The 22,222-nt window shown below is 50.1% G+C and overlaps 1 protein-coding gene across 3 annotated transcripts in view; it reads left to right on the forward strand.

Annotated features, from left to right (window-relative positions):
* Rab44 (RAB44, member RAS oncogene family) overlaps positions 1-22,222 on the forward strand; it is a 34,059-nt gene that overhangs the window by 3,741 nt on the left and 8,096 nt on the right. Inside the window, exons 2-9 of one of the 3 annotated variants that reach the window (XM_052164021.1) lie at positions 4,145-4,363; positions 13,776-13,884; positions 14,824-14,998; positions 16,253-16,399; positions 16,887-16,977; positions 17,279-17,374; positions 18,682-18,875; positions 19,861-21,302. In XM_052164021.1, the coding sequence (XP_052019981.1) occupies positions 4,157-4,363; positions 13,776-13,884; positions 14,824-14,998; positions 16,253-16,399; positions 16,887-16,977; positions 17,279-17,374; positions 18,682-18,875; positions 19,861-21,302 (2,461 nt within the window). In that variant the 5' untranslated portion in view covers positions 4,145-4,156. Of the gene's footprint in view, positions 1-4,144; positions 4,364-13,775; positions 13,885-14,823; positions 14,999-16,252; positions 16,400-16,886; positions 16,978-17,278; positions 17,375-17,598; positions 17,699-18,681; positions 18,876-19,860; positions 21,303-22,222 lie in introns of those variants that run through there. The other 2 variants (XM_052164022.1, XM_052164023.1) reach the window with 2 other exon arrangements.

Consider the following 22,222-nt stretch of genomic DNA (forward strand, 5'->3'; position numbering starts at 1 on the left):
GACCGATATACCGTGAGATGGACACACGTGCCCCACTGACCGGTATACTGTGAGATGGACACACGTGACCCACTGACCGATATACCGTGAGACGGACACACGTGCCCCAGTTTACTTCTTGTCCACGTGCCGCGCTGCAGCCACACTTTCTGCCCTCTGTGTATTTACTATAACTGTTGGAAGGCAGTTGATATGATCACAGCTCCATCCCGCCCCAGCAGATATCTTTGCTGTCTTCCTCTTGAGACAGGGTCTTCCCATGCAGCCCTGACTGGCCTTGAACTCACTGTGTAGACCAGGCTGACACTGAACTCAGAGATCCTCCTGCCTCTGTCTTTGGAGTGCTGGGATTAAAAGTGTGTGCTGTCATGCCTGGCTCAATGGATGTCTTTTAAAAGAGGGTCCCGTCCTGACTCTAACACCTTCGGCGTGCTGCATGGCCTCATGGGAAGTAATGGTTTCCAGATAGAACCTATATTCACATTTCTGTAGTTGTTTCCTAAGTATACCTCAAAAAATCATTTATTTAGTGTGTGTGTTGTGTGTGTGTTGTGTGTGTGTGTAGGTTAATGAGCAACCTACAGGGTCAGTTCTCTTATTTTACCATGTGGATTCTGAGGCTCAAACTCAAGTCATGTTTGGTGACAAGTGCTTTTATCTGCTAGGCCATCTTGCTAGCATATATAGCATATATATATATATATATACACACACACATATATATATATATACATATACACACACGCATATATATACATACATACATACATACACATACATATATAGTATGAGTTCACTGTAGCTCTCATCAGACACACCAGAAGAGGGCGTCAGATCTCATTACATATAGTTGTGAGCCCCATGTGGTTGCTGGGAATTGAACTCAGGACCTCTAGAAGAGCAGTCACTGCTCTTAACCACTGAGCCATCTCCAACCCTTATTTATATTTTTTGAGGCAAGCTATTTCTACATAATCTAGGCATAGTCTAGGCTGGCCTCAAACTTATAGTAATTCTCCTGCTTCAGTCGTGTGTGTGTGCGTGTGTGCGTGTGTGTTGCATGCTCTAGAGTGTATAGGTATATGTGTCCATGTACACATGTACATGGGCCAAAGAGTGTTGCCTGCTGTGCTCCTGTTTCTCTCTGTCCTTAAGGAAAAGAATCTGTACGGTGGCACACACCTTTTATCCCAGCACTTGGGAGGCAGAGGCAGGCGGATTTCTGAGTTCGAGGCCAGCCTGGTCTACAGAGTGAGTTCCAGGACAGCCAGGGTTACACAGAGAAACCCTGGCTTGAAGAGGAAAAAAAAAAAATAGAGAGAAAAGGAATCTGCTCTCAACTAGAGCTTTGGGGGGGGGCTGGCCGGCAGGCTCCACCTGCTTCCCCCCACCCCCTCGGGTCAGAGGCAGTCCTTTCTGACTTTGTTATGTGGGGCCAGGTGTTTGAAGTCAGGGCCTCTCCTCAGCTCTGGCCTCCTGACTGACAATGAGGTTGAGGTAGCAGGTGTGTGCTCTGCACCTGGCTCTGATTCCGCCCCTCCCCCTCTCTGGCTAGGGAACCCAGTTAGAGATTGTATATCATCTTTAAGTTCATTTCTCTTTAGTCTCTGAAATGGGTCCTTGTTTACTTGCTTATTTTTTTCTTTTCTTTTTTCTTTTTAAACAAATTTCTTTATTTATTTCTTTATTTATCAGTACACTGTAGCTGTACTGATAGTTGTGAGCCATTATGTGGTTGCTGGGAATTTTGAATTCAGGACCGCTGCTTGCTCTGGCAAGATTTATTATTATATCTAAGTACACTGTAGCTGTCTTCAGACACACCAGAAGAGGGCGTCAGTTTTCATTACGGATGATTGTGAGTCACTATGTGGTTGCTGGGACTTGAACTCAGGACTTTTGGAAGGGCAGTCAGTGCTCTTAACCTCTGAGCCGTCTCTTCAGCCCCTGCTTATTTTTCTTTTCTTCTTCCTTTCTTTTCTTTTTCTTTTTTCTCTTATTTACCAGTATTGGTGTGTGCTGTGACTGTCCTCTGGCAGGGTGAGGCCTAGAGATGCTCCATCTGCTGCTGCCTGCAGTGAGAGAGAGGAGAGAGAGAGAGGAGAGAGAGAGAGGAGAGAGAGAGAGGGAGAGAGAGGAGAGAGAGAGGAGAGAGAGAGAGAGAGAGGGAGAGAGAGGAGAGAGAGACGGAGAGAGAGACGGAGAGAGAGGGGGGGAGAGAGAGGAGAGAGAGAGGGAGAGAGAGACGGAGAGAGGGGGGGAGAGAGAGAAGAGCGAGAGAGGAGAGAGAGAAGAGAGAGAGAGGGAGAGAAGAGAGAAGAGAGAGAGAGGAGAGAGAGAGGAGGGAGAGAGGAGAGAGAGAGGGGAGAGAGAGAGAGGAGGGAGAGAGGAGAGAGAGGAGAGAGAGAGAGGGAGAGAGAGAGGAGAGAGAGGAGAGAGAGGAGAGAGAGGAGAGAGAGGAGAGAGAGGGAGAGAGAGAGAGAGAATTTTTGCTAAAGTTTAGGACTATACAGGGGATGTGGCGTTGCTTCCTCTGAGCCCTCTGAGCCCTGTGCTACTGCAGGGAATGGGTGGGGGGTGCTCGTCTCAGGGGAGGATTCGCCACTGTCCCCTGTCCCCTGGATTGGCCACCATTCCTGCAGCAGACCCTCTGGGCTCCTCGCAGCCTGTCTGTGGGCTTTGTCTCCAACAGAAGTAACCTTCCATCTTGAGCTTCCCCCTTCTACTTTCAACCTCCAATCCTTCTGCAAATCCTATCCTCTTCCTCAGATACCACCAGCCTCCTCTCCACCCCACACCCTGCATCCCAGCACCCCCCACTTCCCTGGTGCAAGGGGCCCAGACTTAGTCTCCAGCTGGAAGCGTGAGGGAGCCTGCAGAGAGGACCAGAGTTCAAATCCCCAGTATGCACATAAAAGGCAGGCGCGGCCACATGTGCCTGTGACCCTGACACTGACTCCCTTGCCCCCTGCAGTAACAGATCACTGGGGCCAGCTTGCTGGCTAGCCTAGCCGGTTGTATGTTAAGAAACCCTGTCTCAATGGAGTAAGGCAGACAGTGAGAACAGGGGATCTTGTGTCCTCCTCTGGCCTCTGAGAAAACACCCGCACTTACACATACATACACACACACACACACACACTATATATATGTATATATACATATATATACATACACACACATATAAACACACACATATACATGTATATGTACACATATATGTACATCTACATACCCACATGGCCACATACACATGTAGACATACACACATGTACACACCCACATATACATATATGCATATATATATATATATATATATATATATATATATATATATACAGGTATATAGAAATATATATACATGCACACATACACATATATACATATACATACATATATACATACACACACACAAATATGTACAGGTGTACACCTATACATACACACATATACACAAATACATATACACAATACACATTTGCACCCATACACCTATACACATACACAATATGTACATATTCATATATACACACATATGGACACAAACATACATATACTCACATATATACAAATACATATATACATGCACATAATACACAAACACACATGTACACATATATACACATATACACATATATACAAATATATACATATGCACAAATACATACATATATACAAACACATATGCACATATATACATAATACACATTCATGTACACACATACATATATACACACATATACATATTCACAAATACTTAAATATGCACACATGCATATAATACAACACACATAATAAACACACACATGTACACACAGTGTATTGAGGGGGGGGAAATAGACTGAGGCTGAGGCTGAGGAGGTAACAGCGGTGGTTAAGACCAGTTACTCTGATGCTGCTGGAGGCGAGGACCTGAGCTGGAGGGAGGACAGCAGGAGATGTTCGGGGGAAGCGAAGGGGACATTCCACAGGGCAGGGGCCTGAGCAGACAGACGGACGGACGTGGACCAGGCCGTGTGTGTGTGGGGGCTCTGTCCGCCACGGAAGGAGGGGGACACTGGCTGTGCTCAGCAGCTGGGGCACGGGGGTGGATTCGGTGGATTCCCTGTATTCAGTGGCTCCTCACCCTCTTCTCTGTCCCCAGGTCTGCGGCGCCATGGAGAAAGGGAAGGGGGTGTCCAGAAAAGGCCGGAAGCTGGCATCCAGCCGCCGCAGGCAGGCGCGGGAGCCGGCGGACGCTCAGGATGCGCCTGTGGCCCCGGAGGCTGAGTCCTGGCCCTCGGACGCTGCTGCGGAGCTGCAGGCCTTCTTCCAGGACTGTGGAGCCAAGGAGAGGGGCTTTGTTACCCGGGAGGATCTGGCGGTGAGCACGAGGATCACACCTGCAATCACACCTGGAATCTTTTCCTGCAGATTCTTGAATTTTCCTGTTGTAACCAGGCTTGGCTTGCTTGCTTATTCCCTCCTACATCCAAATCCACGCTCAGAAAGTATTAAGCATTTGTTTATACCAACACATAGGTGACTGATGAGGCTTAATAGACTACCCTTTCCTAGAAACGTTTGCATTTTAACAAAGGAGAGAACTTTGTGCCCCAGAAGTAACTCAAACATGGTGCTGTGTGGGTGGTTTTTAAAGACATCATATTACTATTATTGTTGTTGTTGTTGTTAGATTTATTTATTGTTATATGTAAGCACACTGTAACTGTCTTCAGACATGCCAGAAGAGGGCGTCAGATCTCATTACGGATGGTTGTGAGCCACCATATAGTTGCTGGGATTTGAACTCAGGACCTGTGGAAGAGCAGTTAGTGCTCTTAACTGCTGAGCCATCTCTCCAGCCCTATTATATTATTATTATTATTATTGAGACAGGATCTCTCTATTCAGCCCTGGATGTCTTTGAACTCATTATTCAGACCAGGCTAGCCTTGAACTCACAGAGATCTGCCAGTCTCTGCATCTCAAGTGCTGAGACTAAAGGCAAGTACTACTATGCTTGGCTATTTCTATTATTTTTAATAATGTGACACCCAGCAGGGACGGCACACACCTTTAATCCCAGCGCTCAGGGGGCAGAGGCAGGTGGAACTCTGTGAGTTGGAGGCCAGCCTGGGCTACATAATGAAACCCTGTCTCACACACACACACACACACACCACCCCCCCACTCCGCTCCCAACCCCCCCAATAGTGTGCATGTGTGTGGACATGTGTACAGTGATACACAGGTGCCCCAGAGCCCAGAAGAGGGTCCTGGAGTTACATGCAGCTGTGAGCTACCTGACATGGGGGCTGGGAAACAAACATGGATTCTCAGTAAGAATAGTTCGCACTGCTAACTCCTGGGCCCGATTTCCAGTCCTCCAGAGAGATCTTTGAGACAGGTCTCTCTGTGCAGCTCTGTCTGGCCTCTAACTCGCCATTCTCCTGCTTCAGCCTTCCGGGTTCTGGGAAGGACAGCAGGCAGGCTCACCACAGCTGACTTGGGCTGTTTAGAACAAAGACATCCATCTTGGGGAGCAGTCGGAGCCTAGGGACCAAGGCAGGCTACTGAGTATAAGCCTCCCGAGGGACCACAGTCGTGGGTTCCAGTAAGAGGCTCTGGCCCGCGGTCCAGACCAACATGGCTGACGGTCTCTTCTTATTTAGTGCTAAAGGGTGTGTGAGGGTCTGCTGCTACTTCTAGGTGTCAATCCACACTCCATTTTGTCCTTTCCCTATCTAGACTGTTGCCATAGGGGAGGTGCGGTTCGGTTGGTAGAGCATTTGCCTAGCATGTGCACTGCAAGGCCCCAGGTTCAGTTCTTGCCCCCCAGATAAAGTGAGCCCGGCAGCACACACCTGTGATCCCAGCACTCAGGAGCTGGAGGCAGGAGGAGCACACGTTTGAAGTCATTCCGTCTACATATCCATCTGGTGTGCATGTGCAGGAGGGTGGGTGGGGGCACGCACGCACGCCACAGTGCCTGTGTGGAGTCAGAGGGCAACCTGTGTGAATCCGTTCTCTCCTCCACCGGGGTCAAACTCAGGCCGTCAGGCTTGGAAGCAAGCGTCTTCACCTGGTGAGCCACCTCACCAGCCAAAGAAAGATCTTATCTAATTTATTACTAATTAACCAGGGACTGTAGCGAAATGTCATGAGCAGGGCACAGAGCCCTTGAGCTCGGAGACTTGTGGGCAGTTAGGGCAACGTGGCTGAGTTCAATTTGAAGAGATGGCTAATATCCAAGAGCCCAGGAATCCGAGCCAGAAAGTGACTTCATCCTTCCTAGACGAAACTCCTGGGTTAATGAGTGACTTCAGCGTGTCTGGGACTTTTAAAAATAAGATGTGTGTGTGTGTGTGTGTGTGTGTGTGTGTGTGTGTATGTGTGTTTGTGCATGGGCGTGTGAGTGTGTATGTGTGAGTGTGTGCATATGCATGTGTTTCTGTCGCTGTGCAGTTCAAGCTTCTGGCCAGTTCTCCCATCTTTGTCTTCCATCCTGGAGTGTTGGGATTCCAGGGGAGTTACCCAAATCTGGCTTTTTACATGGGTTTTGGAGATCAAACTCTGACTTGCTTGGTAGTCTGTGAGAGACTATTTCAGAGAAGATGCACATGCACGCACACTCTATGCGTGAGTACACACAGACACACACACCACACATGCACACCACACACATGCATATATACACCACAAGCACACGCACACAACCACACATATGTACATCACATGTATATACACACATATCCCACATATATGCACATGCACACATTCATCACACACACACACCACATATGCACACAATACACATGCATATATACACCGCAAGCATCCACACACATCCACACACATGCATATGTATACCACATGTATATACATGAACATCCCACACATATGCACATGCACACATTCAACACACACACACACACACACACACACACACACACACACACACCACTACGCATGCACACACACAGAACTACTAGCTGTATGCAGGGAATCTATGACAGACCAAGGTCCAAATGGTTGAACCAGTGAGTTTTTATTGGGGTTCTTAACAGGGGTGGGGGCGCAGAGTTACAGGGGCAGGATGACCCAGAAGTGGCCGTATCATCAAAGTGCCTCACCCCAGCTCACAAACGCTGCAACTCTGGAGCACTGAACAGTTTACAGGCAGCTCCGGAGTCCAAGAATCTTGGCTCTGCCTCGGGCTGGTCAGTGTCTCCTCCCACACAGGTTGCTTACTTATTCTATAAAGCTGAGAAGGCTCCCTCCAGAGTCATGCGAGTTTCAGCTTCCCTAGGCATGTGACTTATACAAGAAGAGTCTCCTGACTGCCTCTGTCCACTGGAAGGAATGTTTAGAGTCAGAGGCAATTGCTTCACAACCCACAGCAAGAACTTTTACCCTACTAAGCAGGCTCCTGGCCTGAGACTAGACCTTTTTGTCAAGGAGGCCAGCCTGGTCTACATATCGAGTTCCAGGCTAGCCAGGGCTTCATAGTGAGATCCTGTTTCAAAAACCAAAAGAAAGACAGTGAGATGTGACCAGTCCATTCCCCTGGTCCAGACAATTGGTAGCTGTTCTCCATATCTGGATAATTGTATAATCATAGGGTGTAATCTTACATTTTTGATTGATTTTCAAGTTTCAGATAATTTTTCTTGTGATTATAAATAATTTTCCCGTGTTTCTTGATGTATGAAAGGGATGGTTGGCTTGACCTTGGTTATTTCTAAAGGCGAAGCCGGGTGTAGATTAAACCCATGTGCCTCCTTAGATTTAACATGTAAAATCATCACTTAGGCCAAAACTAATTCCTGTCTAGAAATTTCCATATGGAATTTGAAAATTCAAAATAGATTGAACTATTTTCTCCCACACAGTGTTTTTTTGTGTAGCCCTGGCTGTCCAGGAATTCACTCTGTAGACCAGGCTAGCCTTGAACTCATAGAGATCCCCCCTCCCCTTGGCCTCCCAAGTTCTGGGATTAAAGATGTGAGCCAATACCGCTTGACAGGGGTGTTGAGTTTTTAAAGCCTCCATTGTGGATGCTTCTGTTGGATGACAGGCTGTTCTCATTCCTTTTCTCTTTGCCACAGCAGTGAGAACCTGAAATGAAACCTGATACAAAAAAACAACTTACGGGGGGAAGGGTTTTCTTGGCTCACAGTCCCTTATGGTGGGCACGGCTTGGAGTCAGGAACATGGCACAGCTGGACACAGTGTGTCCCCAGTCAGGAAGCAGAGAGACATGAACATTGGCACTCAGCTTCCTTCCTCTTTTTCATTCAGCCCAGGACCCCCACCCACGGGACAGTACCACCCACATTCCAGGTGGGCCGCTCCTCCTGGCTAACCCTATTGGAAAGTCCCTCACAGAAATACCCAGAGTGATTCTCAGCCTAGTCACATTGATAAGGATTAGCCGGCTGGCCAGCTTTCCTCAGACTGAAGGGGCACCTGGGGTGTGGGACCTCCAGTGTGTCCCTAAATCTGAGACAGCTTGTCAACCTTCATCCAACCTCAGGCTACAAACCCAGCTCCATCAGGCGGGCATTCTCCAGCAGGTGATCAGGTTTTCTCCCTGGAAATGACCTTCCTTATTCCCCAGCTCCAGGCCCCCTGAGAGGGTTTCACAGCGCCAGTTCCAAGGCTATCCCTGAAAGCCAGCTTGTCGAAGTTGATTACATGAGGATCATAATATAAAAATGGCGCCCCAATCAGGTGCTGGGTTGTATGGTTGATTTATCCAGTTCTATCCTGGTAAAATAACTTGTGCAAAACAAAAACAAAAACAAAAAAACAAACAAAAAAACAAAAACAAAAACCTGGAATGTTCTGGAATGTAAGGCGATAGTGTAAAGACATTGATTCCAGAACCTCCTATGAAGGGCAGTAAGGTTCAAACGCTGCTTCGCTTCAGTCTCCCGAAGACTGGAGGCACACCTAGAACGTGGAGTTTGCACCCTAAAACAGGGAAGTCCTGACCAGACTGGCTGCTTAGAACACGATCTTAATGGGAGAAACGTAGCCTAGGATTATAAAGATGTGGGTAGTGGAGGCAGGAGGATCTCAGGTTCAAAACTAGCACGCTCTGCATAGCCAGTCTGGGCAACAATGAGATAGAAAAATCCTGTGTCCAAAAATCAGGGAGCGTTTGGGAACTCCAGTTAGAAGAATTCTTGTTACACAGAGAGTTCAAGACCAACCTGGGCTAAATGAGACCTTGTCTCAAAACACCCCTCCCCACACACACACACACAACCCCGCTGCAGAGATCAGTGATATCCCCAGCACAGCTGCACAGCCTAGAGTTTTCCTGTCGGCACCGCATGGTCCCTTCTCCTACCCGATGTCCTGTGACATCATAGCCTGAGGAAGACAGAATCTCTTGATTTGATGATTGTACCTATGGTACTTTCTTTTGTTTTTAGTTGCAGGCTCATGTAGCCCAGGCTAGCCTCTAACTCACAGTGTGGCTGAGGCTGCTCTGGAGTTCTAATCGTCCTATCTCTGCCTCTAAAATACTGGAATTACAGGCATCACCATGCAGCTTATGGGGTTCTGGGGGTTGAACCCAGAACTTTGTGCAAGTGTGTATCCCCTGCAGAGCACCCTCAGCCTAACTTTTTACTATTATTATGTTTTTAAGCATTCTTTTTTAAAAAAATTTGATTTATTAATACAGTATCGTTATCTTCAGACACACCAGAAGAGGGCATCAGATCCCATTACAGATGGTTGTGAGCCACCATGTGGTTGCTGGGAATTGAACTCAGGCCCTCTGGAAGAGCAGTCGGTGCTCTTAACCACTGAGCCATCTCTCCAGCCAGCAGCCTAACTTCTTAACAATTATTATTACTGTTGCTATCATCATCATCATCACTGCGTGTATAGGATGTATATGTGTGAGCAAGGACACACACACACACACACACACGTGTCAAGCTGTCAGAGGTTGGCTTTTGGTCCTTTCTTTCTTTCTTTCTTTCTTTCTTTCTTTCTTTCTTTCTTTCTTTCTTTCTTTCTTTCTTTCTTTCTTTCTTTCTTTCTTTCTTTCTTTCTTTCTTTCTTTCTTTCTTTCTTTCTTTCTTCCTTCCTTCCTTCCTTCCTTCCTTCCTTCCTTCCTTTCTTTTTTCTTTTGGATTTGTTTTTTTTTTTTTTTTTGAGACAGGGTTTCTCTGTGTAGCCCCGGCTGTCCTGGAACTCGCTTTGTAGACCAGGCTGGCCTCGAACTCAGAAATCCGCCTGGCTCTGCCTCCCAGAGTGCTGGGATTACAGGTGTGCGCCACCACCGCCCGGCTGGTCTTCTCTTTCTGTGTTGGTTCTGGGTGTGGAACTCAGGGCACACAGCCTGCCTGGCAAGCACTGCGACTGGTTGAGCAATCTTACCAGCCTTTCTTTTTATTTATTTATTTTTCCTTTTAGATAGCATCTTGCTGTGTAGCTCAGGGTGGACTTGGATTTGAATTCACAGCAATCCTCCTGCCTCAGCCTCCCAATGCTGGGATTACAAGTGTGTATCAGAGTACTCCACTAAAGATAAAAATGAGAGGTGGGGGAGGGATACCGAAATAATCATCGGAGAAGGTAATATGTGTGTAAGAACATTGCGCTTTCCTAAGAGAGGTGCCTCTGCTTTTTTTGTTTTTAAACATTAGAAAGAACATGGGGGGAGGACTGGGGGACAGCTCAGCAGTTAAGGGTGTGTTTCACTCGCTGAGAAGACTCAAGTTTGATTCCCAGTGCCCATTGTCAGATGGCTGGCACCCTCCTCCTGCTGCAGCTCCAGGGGTCTGATCCTCCGGCCTCTGGAGGGGTCAGGGTATAAAGCATTTTGCTACACCAACCTGGTGACCCGAGTTTGAACCCAGAACATACATAAAAGTGGAGGGAGAGGTGGGGCGGGGACCATGCCTGTTCTCCTAAGGTCACTGTTGCTGGGATGCAACACCATGTCCAAAAGCAACCTGGGGGAGATGGGTTTGTCTGGGTTACCCTTCCGTATCACTATTCATCACTGAAGGCAGTCAGGACAGGAACTCAAGCATGGCAGGAACCTGCAGGCAGGAGCTGATGCAGAGGGAAGTGTGTGTGTGTGTGTGTGTGTGTGTGTGTGTACATGCGCGCAGGTGCACGTGCGTACGTGCGTGCATGCGTGCGCGCGCGCACACATCACCTTGCTCCTCCTGGCTTGCCCAGCCTGCTTTCTTACAGAACCCAGGACCACAGCCTTGGGATGGCACCACCCACAGTGGGCGAGGCCTCCCCATCAATCACTAATTAAGAAAAAGCCCCACATGCTTGCCTGCAGCCTGATCTTGCGGAGGCATTTTCTCAATTAAGGCTCCTTCTTTCAATTTGTTTGTCAAGTTGTCAGCGCACCTGTAATGCCAGCCCTTGGAAGATGGAGGCAGGAGGTTCGAAAGTTCAGGGTCATCCTTGGCTACATAGTGACTTTGAGGCCATCTTAAACAAACAAACAAACAAACAAACAAATAAAAACAGCCAGGCAGTGCTGGTGCATGCCTTTAATCCCAGCACTTGGAAGGCAGAGGCAGGCAGATTTCTGAGTTCGAGGCCAGCCTGGTCTACTGAGTGAGTTCCAGGGCCGCCAGGGCTACACAGAGAAACCCTGTCTTGAAAAACAAACAAACAAACAAAGAAGCCCAAGGTGCAGCAGCCTTCAGACTTGACTCTGGGTGAGAAAGTGCACTTTCTGAGGATCGTAAGGGGATGATTGCTCTGCAAGGTAAAACCATGACCTATAGGCAAATACAGAGCAGACTCGTGTCAAGGTGGAAGCTTTCTCTTTTTCCATGCTAGAAGGGAGCTCTATCATGAAGCCACAGCCCAAGCCCTCAGAGCTTTTATTTAACACGTTAATTAGTGTTATGAATGGTTCAAAGAGCACTTTAAAAAGTTGGGCAACTTAACAAAGACAGATTAGAACCAGATTGCAGACTTTGGAGTTTTTTTTTTTTTTAAGCTAGTGAAAGTCTACCAGGCCATAAATCCTGGAGTTATCTGTCTCATCAGACAGGAATTATCTCCGACGTTCCTGAATAGACTCTATGAGTTACATGAGCCTGCTTTAGTCAGTTCTGTGAGGTGCATTAGCTGTGTGCAGTGTGGTCTAACTCATGCCTCTTAAACTTTCTCCGCTTGGCTCCTTGCACGGGAGAAACATTTTACAATATCTGGGAATACAGGCCCATAAAGCAGGCGTGCACATCAAACATTTACAGAGACGCACTTTAGTCCCAGCCCCAGGGAGGCAGGGATAGGCAGGCCCCAGGCTTGCCAGCAGCCTGGGCTACTCAGCTCCAGAACAGTCAGAGACTTTCAAAAAAAGATGTGTGTTGCCTCAGGACCAATGGCCAGGGTGTTCTCTGGCCTCCACAGACAGGTGCACAGATGGCGCCAGTGAGTGCTGGAGCCTGCGAGGCCGGGAGACAGAGCTGGATCTCCCGGCAGGAGAGTTACTGGCAGCTTACAGCTAGGAACCAAATTCCAGTTTGCAGAAAGAGCAATTCAGGCTCTTAACCACTGAGCCTTCTCTCCTGCCCACAACAGCATTTATTTATTTATTTATTTATTTATTTATTTATTTATCTATCTATTTACCTATTTATCTATTTATCTATGTATTTATGTATTTGTGTATTTATGTATGTATGTATGTATTTATGTATGTATGTATGTATTTATTTATTTATTTGTTTGTTTGTTTGTTTGTTTGTTTGAGGCAGGGTTTCTCTGTGTAACCCTGGCTGTCCTGGAGCTCACTCTGTAGACCAGGCTGGCCTCTGCCTCCTGAGTCCTAGGATTAAAGGTGTGCACCACCTCTGCCTAACTTCACTGTAGCAATTTTTAAAATGAAACATTCTAACAGAAAACAATCCAGACACACTGATTTGATACTTAGCTGGAGAAGCTGCTAGGAAAATCTTAAATGTCTTTAGTTAAAACATCATTATAAGTTTCTTCTTTCTTTCTTTTGGGGCAGCTGGCCATTGTTGAGACTGTCTCTCTGTGTAGTATAAGCTGTCCCAGAAGAACTAATTATGTAGATCCGGCTGGCCTCAACCTCATAGAGATCCACTAGCTTCTACCTCCCGAGTGTTGTGCTCAAATGTGGGCTATCTCACTCTGCTCATCATGGTTTTGCCAATGGCAGAAAACATCGTGCAAGAGGCAAAACTTTGTATAATCAGTTTAAGGCATACTCTTAAGTGGCCTCAACTCTAAGCATTTTGGAAGATGTTCCCTACCACCAAGTGACATGACCGCAGACATTGTGTCTCCAGAACTGTGGCTGTAATGACATTACGTGGTGCAGGACAGGCAAGCTGTGCCAGACACATCTCAGACCCTGAACATGTGACTTCAAACGAACGCGGTCTTTCTGATCCCCCCTCATTCAGTTATGCAGTCCAAGAGTCACAGTTGGAAAAGCTTGCATGCCATTGTCCCTGGATCACACCGAAGGACAATGTGTCCACTGTGGTGTATTATTACCTTACAGGTGTCAGCTGGCATGAGGCTGCACATCTGATCCCAGCACTCCGGAAGCAGAAGCAGGTAGATCTCTGTGAGTTCAAGAACAGCTCGGTCTATATAGTGAGTTTCAGCATAGCCAGAGCTAAATTAGAGAGTGACTCCATTCTAACCCCACCCCCAAACAAACAAATAAGCCTCAGGTGGCATTTGAAGCATTTGAAGGCATTTGCCTGGAGTCTTCCTGTAGGAACAGTGACCACTCATTCATGCTTTTCTTTCAGGAGGCCAGGTTCAGCTTCCTGGGTGGCGAGGAGCCGCAGATGATCTTTGACTGGGTGGACATGGAGAGCAGGGGCCGTCTGTCGCTGGAAGAATTCAGCTCTGGACTCAGTATGTCTGTCCTGCGAGGGTCCTCGGGACTTGTAGCACACGATTGGGCCAGGGGGTCCCCACCACCTCTGAGAGCTACCAGCCTGGCTCCTCACTCGGGTTGTATATGGGGTTCTCTCTGCTCAAAGTATCCTCCTCTGGAAACTTACTCTGCATCCTGCTTCAAGTCACACCTCAGTATTCCTGTCACCTCCTCAGGGCACTCTGAGGTCCCCTTCTAACAGAGTCCCCACCCTGTCTCAGTGAAAACCACTGGTTTGTTTATTTTATTATTGTTATTTGCTTCATTTTGTTTTTTTAAAAATAGGACTTCATTGTGCAGCGTTGGCTAACCTGGAACTCCCTGTGTAGCCTGGGGTAGCCTTGAACTACCAGAGATCCTCCTACCTCTGCTTCCTGGGTTCTTGTTTATTTCTTGAAGTCACTTAACAAATTAGCCTTATGAGAGAGAGAGGAAAAAAAAAGATGATAATGAAAAAGGGCCTGTAGGCTGGCTTTGTGAGGAGGGTGATTGCTGCCAAGCCTGATGACCTGAGTTCAATCCCCAGAACCCACTAGGTGGAAGTCTCAAACTGATCTCTATATGCATACTATGTATACTGCAGGTGCGCACACACGAGCGCGCGCGCGCACACGCACACACACACACACACACAGAGCTAGATTGTCAACTCTCCCGGGGCCTGGGATTTGAGTGACTTCTGTCATCAGTGTACAGTGAATGCTCAATGAATACTTCCTGAGTGGGTGAGCACCTTGCAGCTTCCGGAGAGTCTCAAGCCATCCCTGGGCCTCAGGGGATGTGTGAAATGGGCACTCCTAACCTATGAGACTCCCGAGGCTGATCTGAGGCATACAGGAATGTGTCCCTGTTCAAATGTGGGGGATAAGGCTCAGGGAAGTCAGAGCCTTGACTCCTGTTACCCTCTGCCCCCCTAGAAGATGTCTTTGGCTCCAGCCCTAGTACCCACAGACTCCGCACAAAGCCGTCATTGCCCTCTCAACGGGAATCTGTCACTTCCACCTTCCCCGCCCTCGAGGAGGCTGATGCTGAAGAGAAGGAGGCCTTCCTGGCCCTTGTAGGACAGATGGAGACCAGCCACTCCCTCTCTGAGTAAGGCTCTGATCAGGGTGAGGGCTTAGGGTAGGACGTGGTGCAGACAGACCCCAGCTCCGCCACTTGATAGTGTGTGGCCTCTGACCTCTGCTCCTGGCCTCCCTTTAAAACTGTAGAGAGATTGGAGCCCTGTACAAAGAATGTCTGGAGGGTCCTCTCACTCCACACTCCCTAAAAAGATCACCCAGTTGGAGCATCTCCTCTGAGGGGGACTTGGAGACTCCCTAAGGGTCCCGCAGTAGTATGACTTCAGACATGGTGGTGTCCTGGGCTGGATGGTTTCTCGATAGGAGATCAATTCCTGCCATGTGTCTTGGGCTCAGGCTCTGTGTGTTGAGAGGAGGGGAGAGGGGGCCCTTTCCTCACGAGGCCTGCTAGAGCCAGCCAGGGACTCGCCCTCACCCACACTCTGCCGTGTGCCCCTCCACCCTCAGGCCTCCGAAAGATGAGATTGCTCCCATCTGGTTCAGAGGGTGGGGCTGCTGTAGGCTGGGCTGGGTGGGACCTGGGGCGTAGGCTGGCAGAACAGGTGGAGCAGGGAGCCATTTACCCACTTGGCAGCTTGGCCCGGCTCCCTCGCCCCCTGGGCCTCTGTCTTCATGGCTTAATTAAGTGCATGTGAAAGTAGTATGTACCGGGTGCCAACCGTGGGCAGGGCCGCGGGCTGGCACTCACTCTCAGGGTTTCTCTCGTTCCCCCCATGAACAATCTTGCTTGGCTAGATAACCCGGGAGGCTAGAAACCACATAACTCCAGAATGGTAGAAGGGCGGAGGCGGACGGCAGCTTTGAGCTGTCAGACTCCTGAGTCTCCTCCTTACCCCTACACCCCCATTGGCCACTGACTCACAGGGAAATATGTGGTGTTAGGGGAGGGTCAAGAAGGGCCAGCTCACAAACAGAAATGTCCCAGGAAGAGGTGACACTTGAACTAAAATTTGAAGTATCATTAGTAGGATTTTGTGATTCAGGTTCCCAAGTCTCTGGCTGTGTTGCCATCAAAACCGAGGACTGTGGGAAGGGATGTGGCTTTAGTTTGTAGAGTGCCAGCACACACAATCAATCTGTGGGATCCATCCCTGGCACCACTATAAAACGGGTCGTAGTAAGCCCAGCTTTTGGAATCAGGCAAAGGCAGAAGGATCAGGAGTTCAAGGCTATATCCTTTGCTATGCAGCAAGTGTGCAGCTAGCCTGGGCTATACACAGGAGCTCTCTCACTTCCTAGCCCTCTTTAATCTCCCCTACTCCAGGCAGGCTGAGATCTGGAAGCTGTGGAGAGAGTTGCGGCAGGAGGAGCCCCAGCTGGCAGGCAACCTGGAGGGCTTCCTGGCCAAGATGAGCGGCCGTCTGCAGGAGGCTTGGGCTGACCGGGAGGCCCTGGCGTGGACCCTGAGAAAGTGAGCGGGGACATAGCAGGGGCTCCTTGCATACTGAGGAATCCTCGGTCTCATAAAAAGGGTGCTTGGAGGGTCCCCTTGCTCAGTACTATCTAGAAAGACCAACCGGTTTGAGCATCGCCTCGGAGGGGGACCTGGAGACTCCCTTCTGAAGTGGCCGGGAGCAGAGCCAAGTCTGAGGAGGAAGAAGCTCCAGGGGAGTTTGTTTTGTGACCCTGTAACTGTCACCGGAGCCTGAGTCATGGAGTCCAAGATGGGGGCTGAGACTTGGGACAATGGGCACCACAGACAGGAACAGGGTGGGAGTGGGTGGGGGTGGGGTGGGGGTGGGGAGGAGGTGACCATTAGAGCCATGATCAGTGTTATAGACCCAAGGTGACAGGACAGGGGTCTGAGATGGCCGAGGGCAAGCGAGGCAGGAGGCATCCAGGCATCAAGTTGGAGAGGTCCCCAGCGGCTTTCTGGTGGCCACCTCCTGCCCCTGTAGGCGAGACTCCGACCATCTCCACAAGGTGAGACAGCTCTATGAGGAGACGGAGGAGCAGATCCGCAGGGAGAGGCAGCAGCTGCAGGCCCAGGTGAGGCCACTGAGGAACCCCTGCCCAGGCTAAGTGTAGCTAAGTACTAGGGAGGCAGCAGAGAGGGATGGGAGCCTCCTGGCCTGCAGCTTATGCCCCCCAGAGAGATGGGGTGGGCCTGCCGGGCATGTGTTCTCCAGAACTGACTTCCATGTCTTAGCTTCAGTGTCCTTGTGAGAGTCTAGGCCCAAGTCCTCTTTGTGGGTACGTTCCAGCCCCTGAACCCCAGGCCAGGGTGTAGGACTCGCTCAGCTAAGCTGGCTGTGGAGTCTGTGGGCCAGGGCTGACCATTTCTCTGCAGAGCGACTCCCGGGACATTGCCCTCAGCGCCAACATGCAGGAGGCCCTGCAGGCCAAGGAGCAAGAGGCTCAGCGGCTGGCGGAGGGCCAGAGAGAGGTGAGTGCAGGCCTTCTGGAGAGCCCAGAGCCCAGAACCTTTTCACTGTTCCCAGCTGGGCAGGTCCCCTAAAGCCACAGGCAGCCATGAACTCCCTGGGCTGCTGGCTGCCAGATCAGGGCTCGCTTCCCAGTGCCCTGGCAACCCTGCCCGGGGTCAGATGAGGTCCCATAAAGTGCCAGGCAGACCCAGGGGAATGAATGGGGACCATACCCTATCCTCAGGTTCTCAGTCTCCACGAAAAGAAGGTGTCTACCCCTGTGTCATTTCCCAGGCCTTGTGTGTCAACTGAGGTTTGTATGGGGACAACTGGAAAAGGCAAAGGTTTGGACAGGCTGGGTGTGTGGCATGCGCTGTAATTCCTGCTCTTGGAGGTGGAGGTAGGAGAATGAGGAGTTCAAGGCTAGCCTGGACCATGTGAGGCCCAGAAGGGGGAGCAACGGGGAGAAGGAAAGGAAAGTTCTGGAAGACAGGCTCCATCCAACAGGCTCCACTGTCATCTGAGAAACCTTGGCAGGTTCTTTTTTTAAATTTTTTTTTAAAAAAGATTGATTTATTTATTGATTTTCTGTATGAGTACACTGTAGCTGTACCGATGGTTGTGAGCCTTCATGTGGTTGCTGGGAATTTGAATTCAGGACCCCGCCCATTTGGGTCAGTCCTGCTCACTCTGGCCCTGCTCTCTTTGGCCTAAAGATTTATTTATTATTATATCTAAGTACACTGTAGCTGTCTTCAGACACATCAGAAAAGAGCATTAGATCCCATTACAGTTGGTTGTGAGCCACCATATGGTTGCTAGGATTTGAACTCAGAACCTCTGGAAGAGTAATCAGTGCTTTTAACTGCTGAGTCATCTCTCCAGGACCCCCTTGGAAGTTCTTAACATGTCAGCCTGCTGGGTGGTGGGGGAAGGCTGAGCACCCCAGGGTTTCTATAGAGGCTGTGCTCTCTGCTCCGAAGGTCCTGCTGTCGGAACCTTCTGAGTTACCTTTGGGTCAGAAGCCCCTGCAGTCCAGATGGAGTCAGGATTGGCCAATGCTGCAGGGCTTGGCCCCGGGGGGTGTGTGCCTGAGGAGCTCCTGTCCTCTGATGGCGCTATCCTTCCCATTTATCACAGGTCTCACTGTGGGGGCATAAGGCTGCTAATCAGATGCTTGAAGGGGGACCTCCCTTCCAATTGGACTGGACCCAATTAGCTGGGTTTCCAGGATCTGGGCAGTAGGGGCAGGGTTCAGGGCATCCGTGACTCGCCAAAGTCTTGGAGGGCTGTGGCCAATCCTCTCCTCTCTCTCCACCCTCCGCAGCTGGAGGCTCAGCTCCTTCACCTCAGCAGCACACAGCAAGAGGCCAGCAGGGAGAATCTGCAGCTCCGGGAGGCCGAGCGTGACCTGGCCGGGCAGCTAGAAGAGGTGCGGGGACAACTGCAGGTGACAAGAGGACACTTGGATGCTGCCAGGACCAGGGGCCGAGTGTCCTGGCAGATAGAGGAAGAGCCAAGGCAAGTAATGATGACGACGCTCTCTGGACAAGGGGAGAGGGCAGTGACTCCTGGGAGCCAGGAAAGGCTGCTCTCCACGAAGCTGGTTAGGTCTCTGTGTGTGGTGTGTGCATGCACACAGACACACACACACACACACACACACACACACTCAGACACATATACACACATGCACACAGACACAGACACACAGACAGACATACTCAGACACATATACACACATGCACACACACAGACACACGTATGCATGCACATCGTATACACATGTACACACAGAGACACATACACAGACACACACAAACACATATACACACATGCATACACACAGACAAATACACACATACACACATAGACACATATACACACATGCATACACACAGACAAATACATATACACACAGACACATGCATACACACAGACAAATACATGCATAGACACACACAGACACACAGAGACACATACACACATTCACACACACAGACACAGACACACAGAGACACATACACACACATTCACACACACAGACACAGACACACACATGCACATACATACATATACACACATGCACACATAGACACACACAGACACAGACAGACAGACAGATACACACAGATACAGACAGACACACAGACACATATACACACACATACAGACAGATACACAGACACATATACACATACATACACATATCTCACAAACACAGGCATTCATACAGACACAAACATATACACACACACAGACAGACACACTGATACACAGACACACACACACAGCTCCCAATCAGTCAGGCACTTGCTCTGTTTGAAACAGCTCAGAGCATCCTGGAGGTGAGGTTTCTTGTGGATTTTGAGGTACAGAGTAGGACGGGGGCGCTCTCAGCCATCCTTGGAAGAAAGCTAGCCACAGCAGGGGTTAAGTGACCAGGTTTTAGGGGATACCACTAACTGGTACTCCCCAGACCTTCACTTTCCCCCTTCCTTCCCAGTGTCCCCAGGGAAAATAAGGAGGCCCCAGACCCTCAGGCCAACCCCACAGAGGAGGCCCCACTGCCTGAGCTGTTTGGGGACAATGATGACTGGGACCGGCTCCTCGGCAGCTTCGAAGACCATTCCCACAGAACCCTGCGGCTTTGCTGGAGCCCACCCCCGAGCCCGGGTGGCACCTCCGCCCCCCAGACTCCCCGCATTGTTAGACAGATCTCCATTTCCAAGGTGTCTGCTCTGCAGTTTCCTCAGGAGCCAGTCTCAGATTCAGACCCGGGTCCGAGAAGCCCCGCCGGGGTGTCTCCTGGTGGTGCCAGAGATAGAACAGGGGTGGAGGACCCCAAGGGGCAGGATGGACAGGACGTCATCTCTAAGCAGCCTGTGGACACCCCTGACTTAGATGCCAGACCCCAGGGCCCCTTCCTCTGGAGTCTTCCAGGAGCCCTGGCTGGGGAGTCTGGGAATGCTGAGGCAGCAGCTTCCAGAGTTCTACTTCCTTCTGAGGCGGAGCCTCCTGCTCACGGGCTCTCTTCTCCTCCTCGGTCCCCAACCGCGTCCAGAAAGCAGACCCAGGCTCCAGATCTGGGCGACAAGAGCCTCTGGTCTGGACCTGATCCAGCCAAACTGCCCATAGAGAGCGAGGTTATGGCGGAGGACCTGAAGCTGGGCTTAGCGTCCCAGGGAACCACAGATCTCCCTGAGGAAGCCACAGAACCCTTCCTGAGCCTGGAGTCTGTGGACCAAGTGCACACAGAGAGACCAGTGCAGGATGAGGCACACCTGGCTAGGCCAGAGAGTCATCCTAGGAGTTTCCAAGAAGCCCACGGTCAAGTCCTTAGTGTGGATAGCCCGTCTACCCACCTTCCCCAGAGTCTCGAAGAGCAGCTCAGGCCTGAGGAAGGAAAGTTAGGAGAGAGAGGCCAGCAGGAGCCCGGCTCGGCAGAGGCCAGTGAAGCTCATGGCCTGGAAACCAGGAACACAGAATCATCCCAGCAAGATGATCCCCTGTCTAACATATCACAGCCTCCTGCTGAGATAGAAGCCCCTGCTCCTGGCCAAATGTCTCCTCCGAGGGGCTCTCCCATCTTGGGGGGTGGGGCTGGGCTTGCAGTGGGAGCCCCAGAGACCACACGAGCTCTCCTCACCCTGGCTGAGTCGGCAGCCCAGCCCAGGCCCGTGTCCATGCCTGTTCAGGTGGAGAGTATGTCAGATGCCACTCAGCCCACAGAGCCAGAGGCAGAGAGCAGGCCTGAGGAACCGAGAACAGACTTACGGGAGGCTGAACCGAGTTCTTCCCCTGGCGACCTCCCTGCTGACAAGCCTCAAGCTGACCCCGATTACCTCTACCATGTCATCTTCTTGGGGGACTCCAGTGTGGGCAAGACCTCATTCCTACACCTGTTACATCATGATGCTTTTGCTACTGGGCTGACAGCCACTGTAGGTAAGGCCCCTTGGGGAGAGGTAGCAGCGGAGAGAAGAGGCTGGGCCAGGGCCATCCTGGGAGAAGATGTGGCAGCAGGCTCTGCCTTGGCCACAGGCCTTCATGAGGCATTATTTTATATGGGCATAATCTTAGCATTTCGCTAATCGCCTCTAATTACAGGCAATTTGCTTTCCCTGCATTGATCTAGTTAGCTTATAATGCACCACAAGAGCAAAGCACCGTGCAATTTAGGTGCTGGTGTTAGTAGAGTGTGAACAAGCCAGTCTCCACCCACACGGTAGGCTGTTCCCTACAGAGCCTAGTTAGACGGCTCACGACATGCCCCAGGTCTGCCTGCGTGCCCTGGCAGGAGATCACCAAGTTGGGTGTCTTCTATAGAATGTATTCAGAGTGTGGCAAGTTAGGACCCTAGGGGCGTGGGTTCAAATCCCAACACTACCACTTACTGGGGCTATGAACTCTGTCTGCTTTGTATCACAACCCCCGGAGGCAATTGCCTTATAAAGACAGAAGGTTTAACTCTGGCTGGCTCAAGAGTTGGGAGGTTTTGGTTCACAGCTGGTCCTGTTGCCTTTGGGCCGGTGGCAAGGCAGTGCATTGTGGTGGGAAACATACTGGAGCCAAACTCTGCTGCAGGGAAGCAAGAGAGAAAGAGGAACCTCAGAGATAAAACACTGGCTTATGGAGCATGAAGTTCTGTGGTCGTCCTGGCGCATAGGAGGTGGAGGCGGAGGGTCACATGTTCAAGGTCATCTTTGGCTACTTACCAAACTTGAGGTCAGCCTGGCCTACATGAGACTCTATCAGGATGGGCTGGAGTGGGGGTAGAGAAGGAAAAGGCTTAAGCCAGGGACTCACAGTGCACTTTGAGGGCAGGTGCCTAATGACCAAAGAAAGACTTTAATGCCAGCCAAGCC

Source organism: Apodemus sylvaticus, chromosome 19, assembly GCF_947179515.1.
Source record: "Apodemus sylvaticus chromosome 19, mApoSyl1.1, whole genome shotgun sequence".
NCBI lineage: Eukaryota > Metazoa > Chordata > Mammalia > Rodentia > Muridae > Apodemus > Apodemus sylvaticus.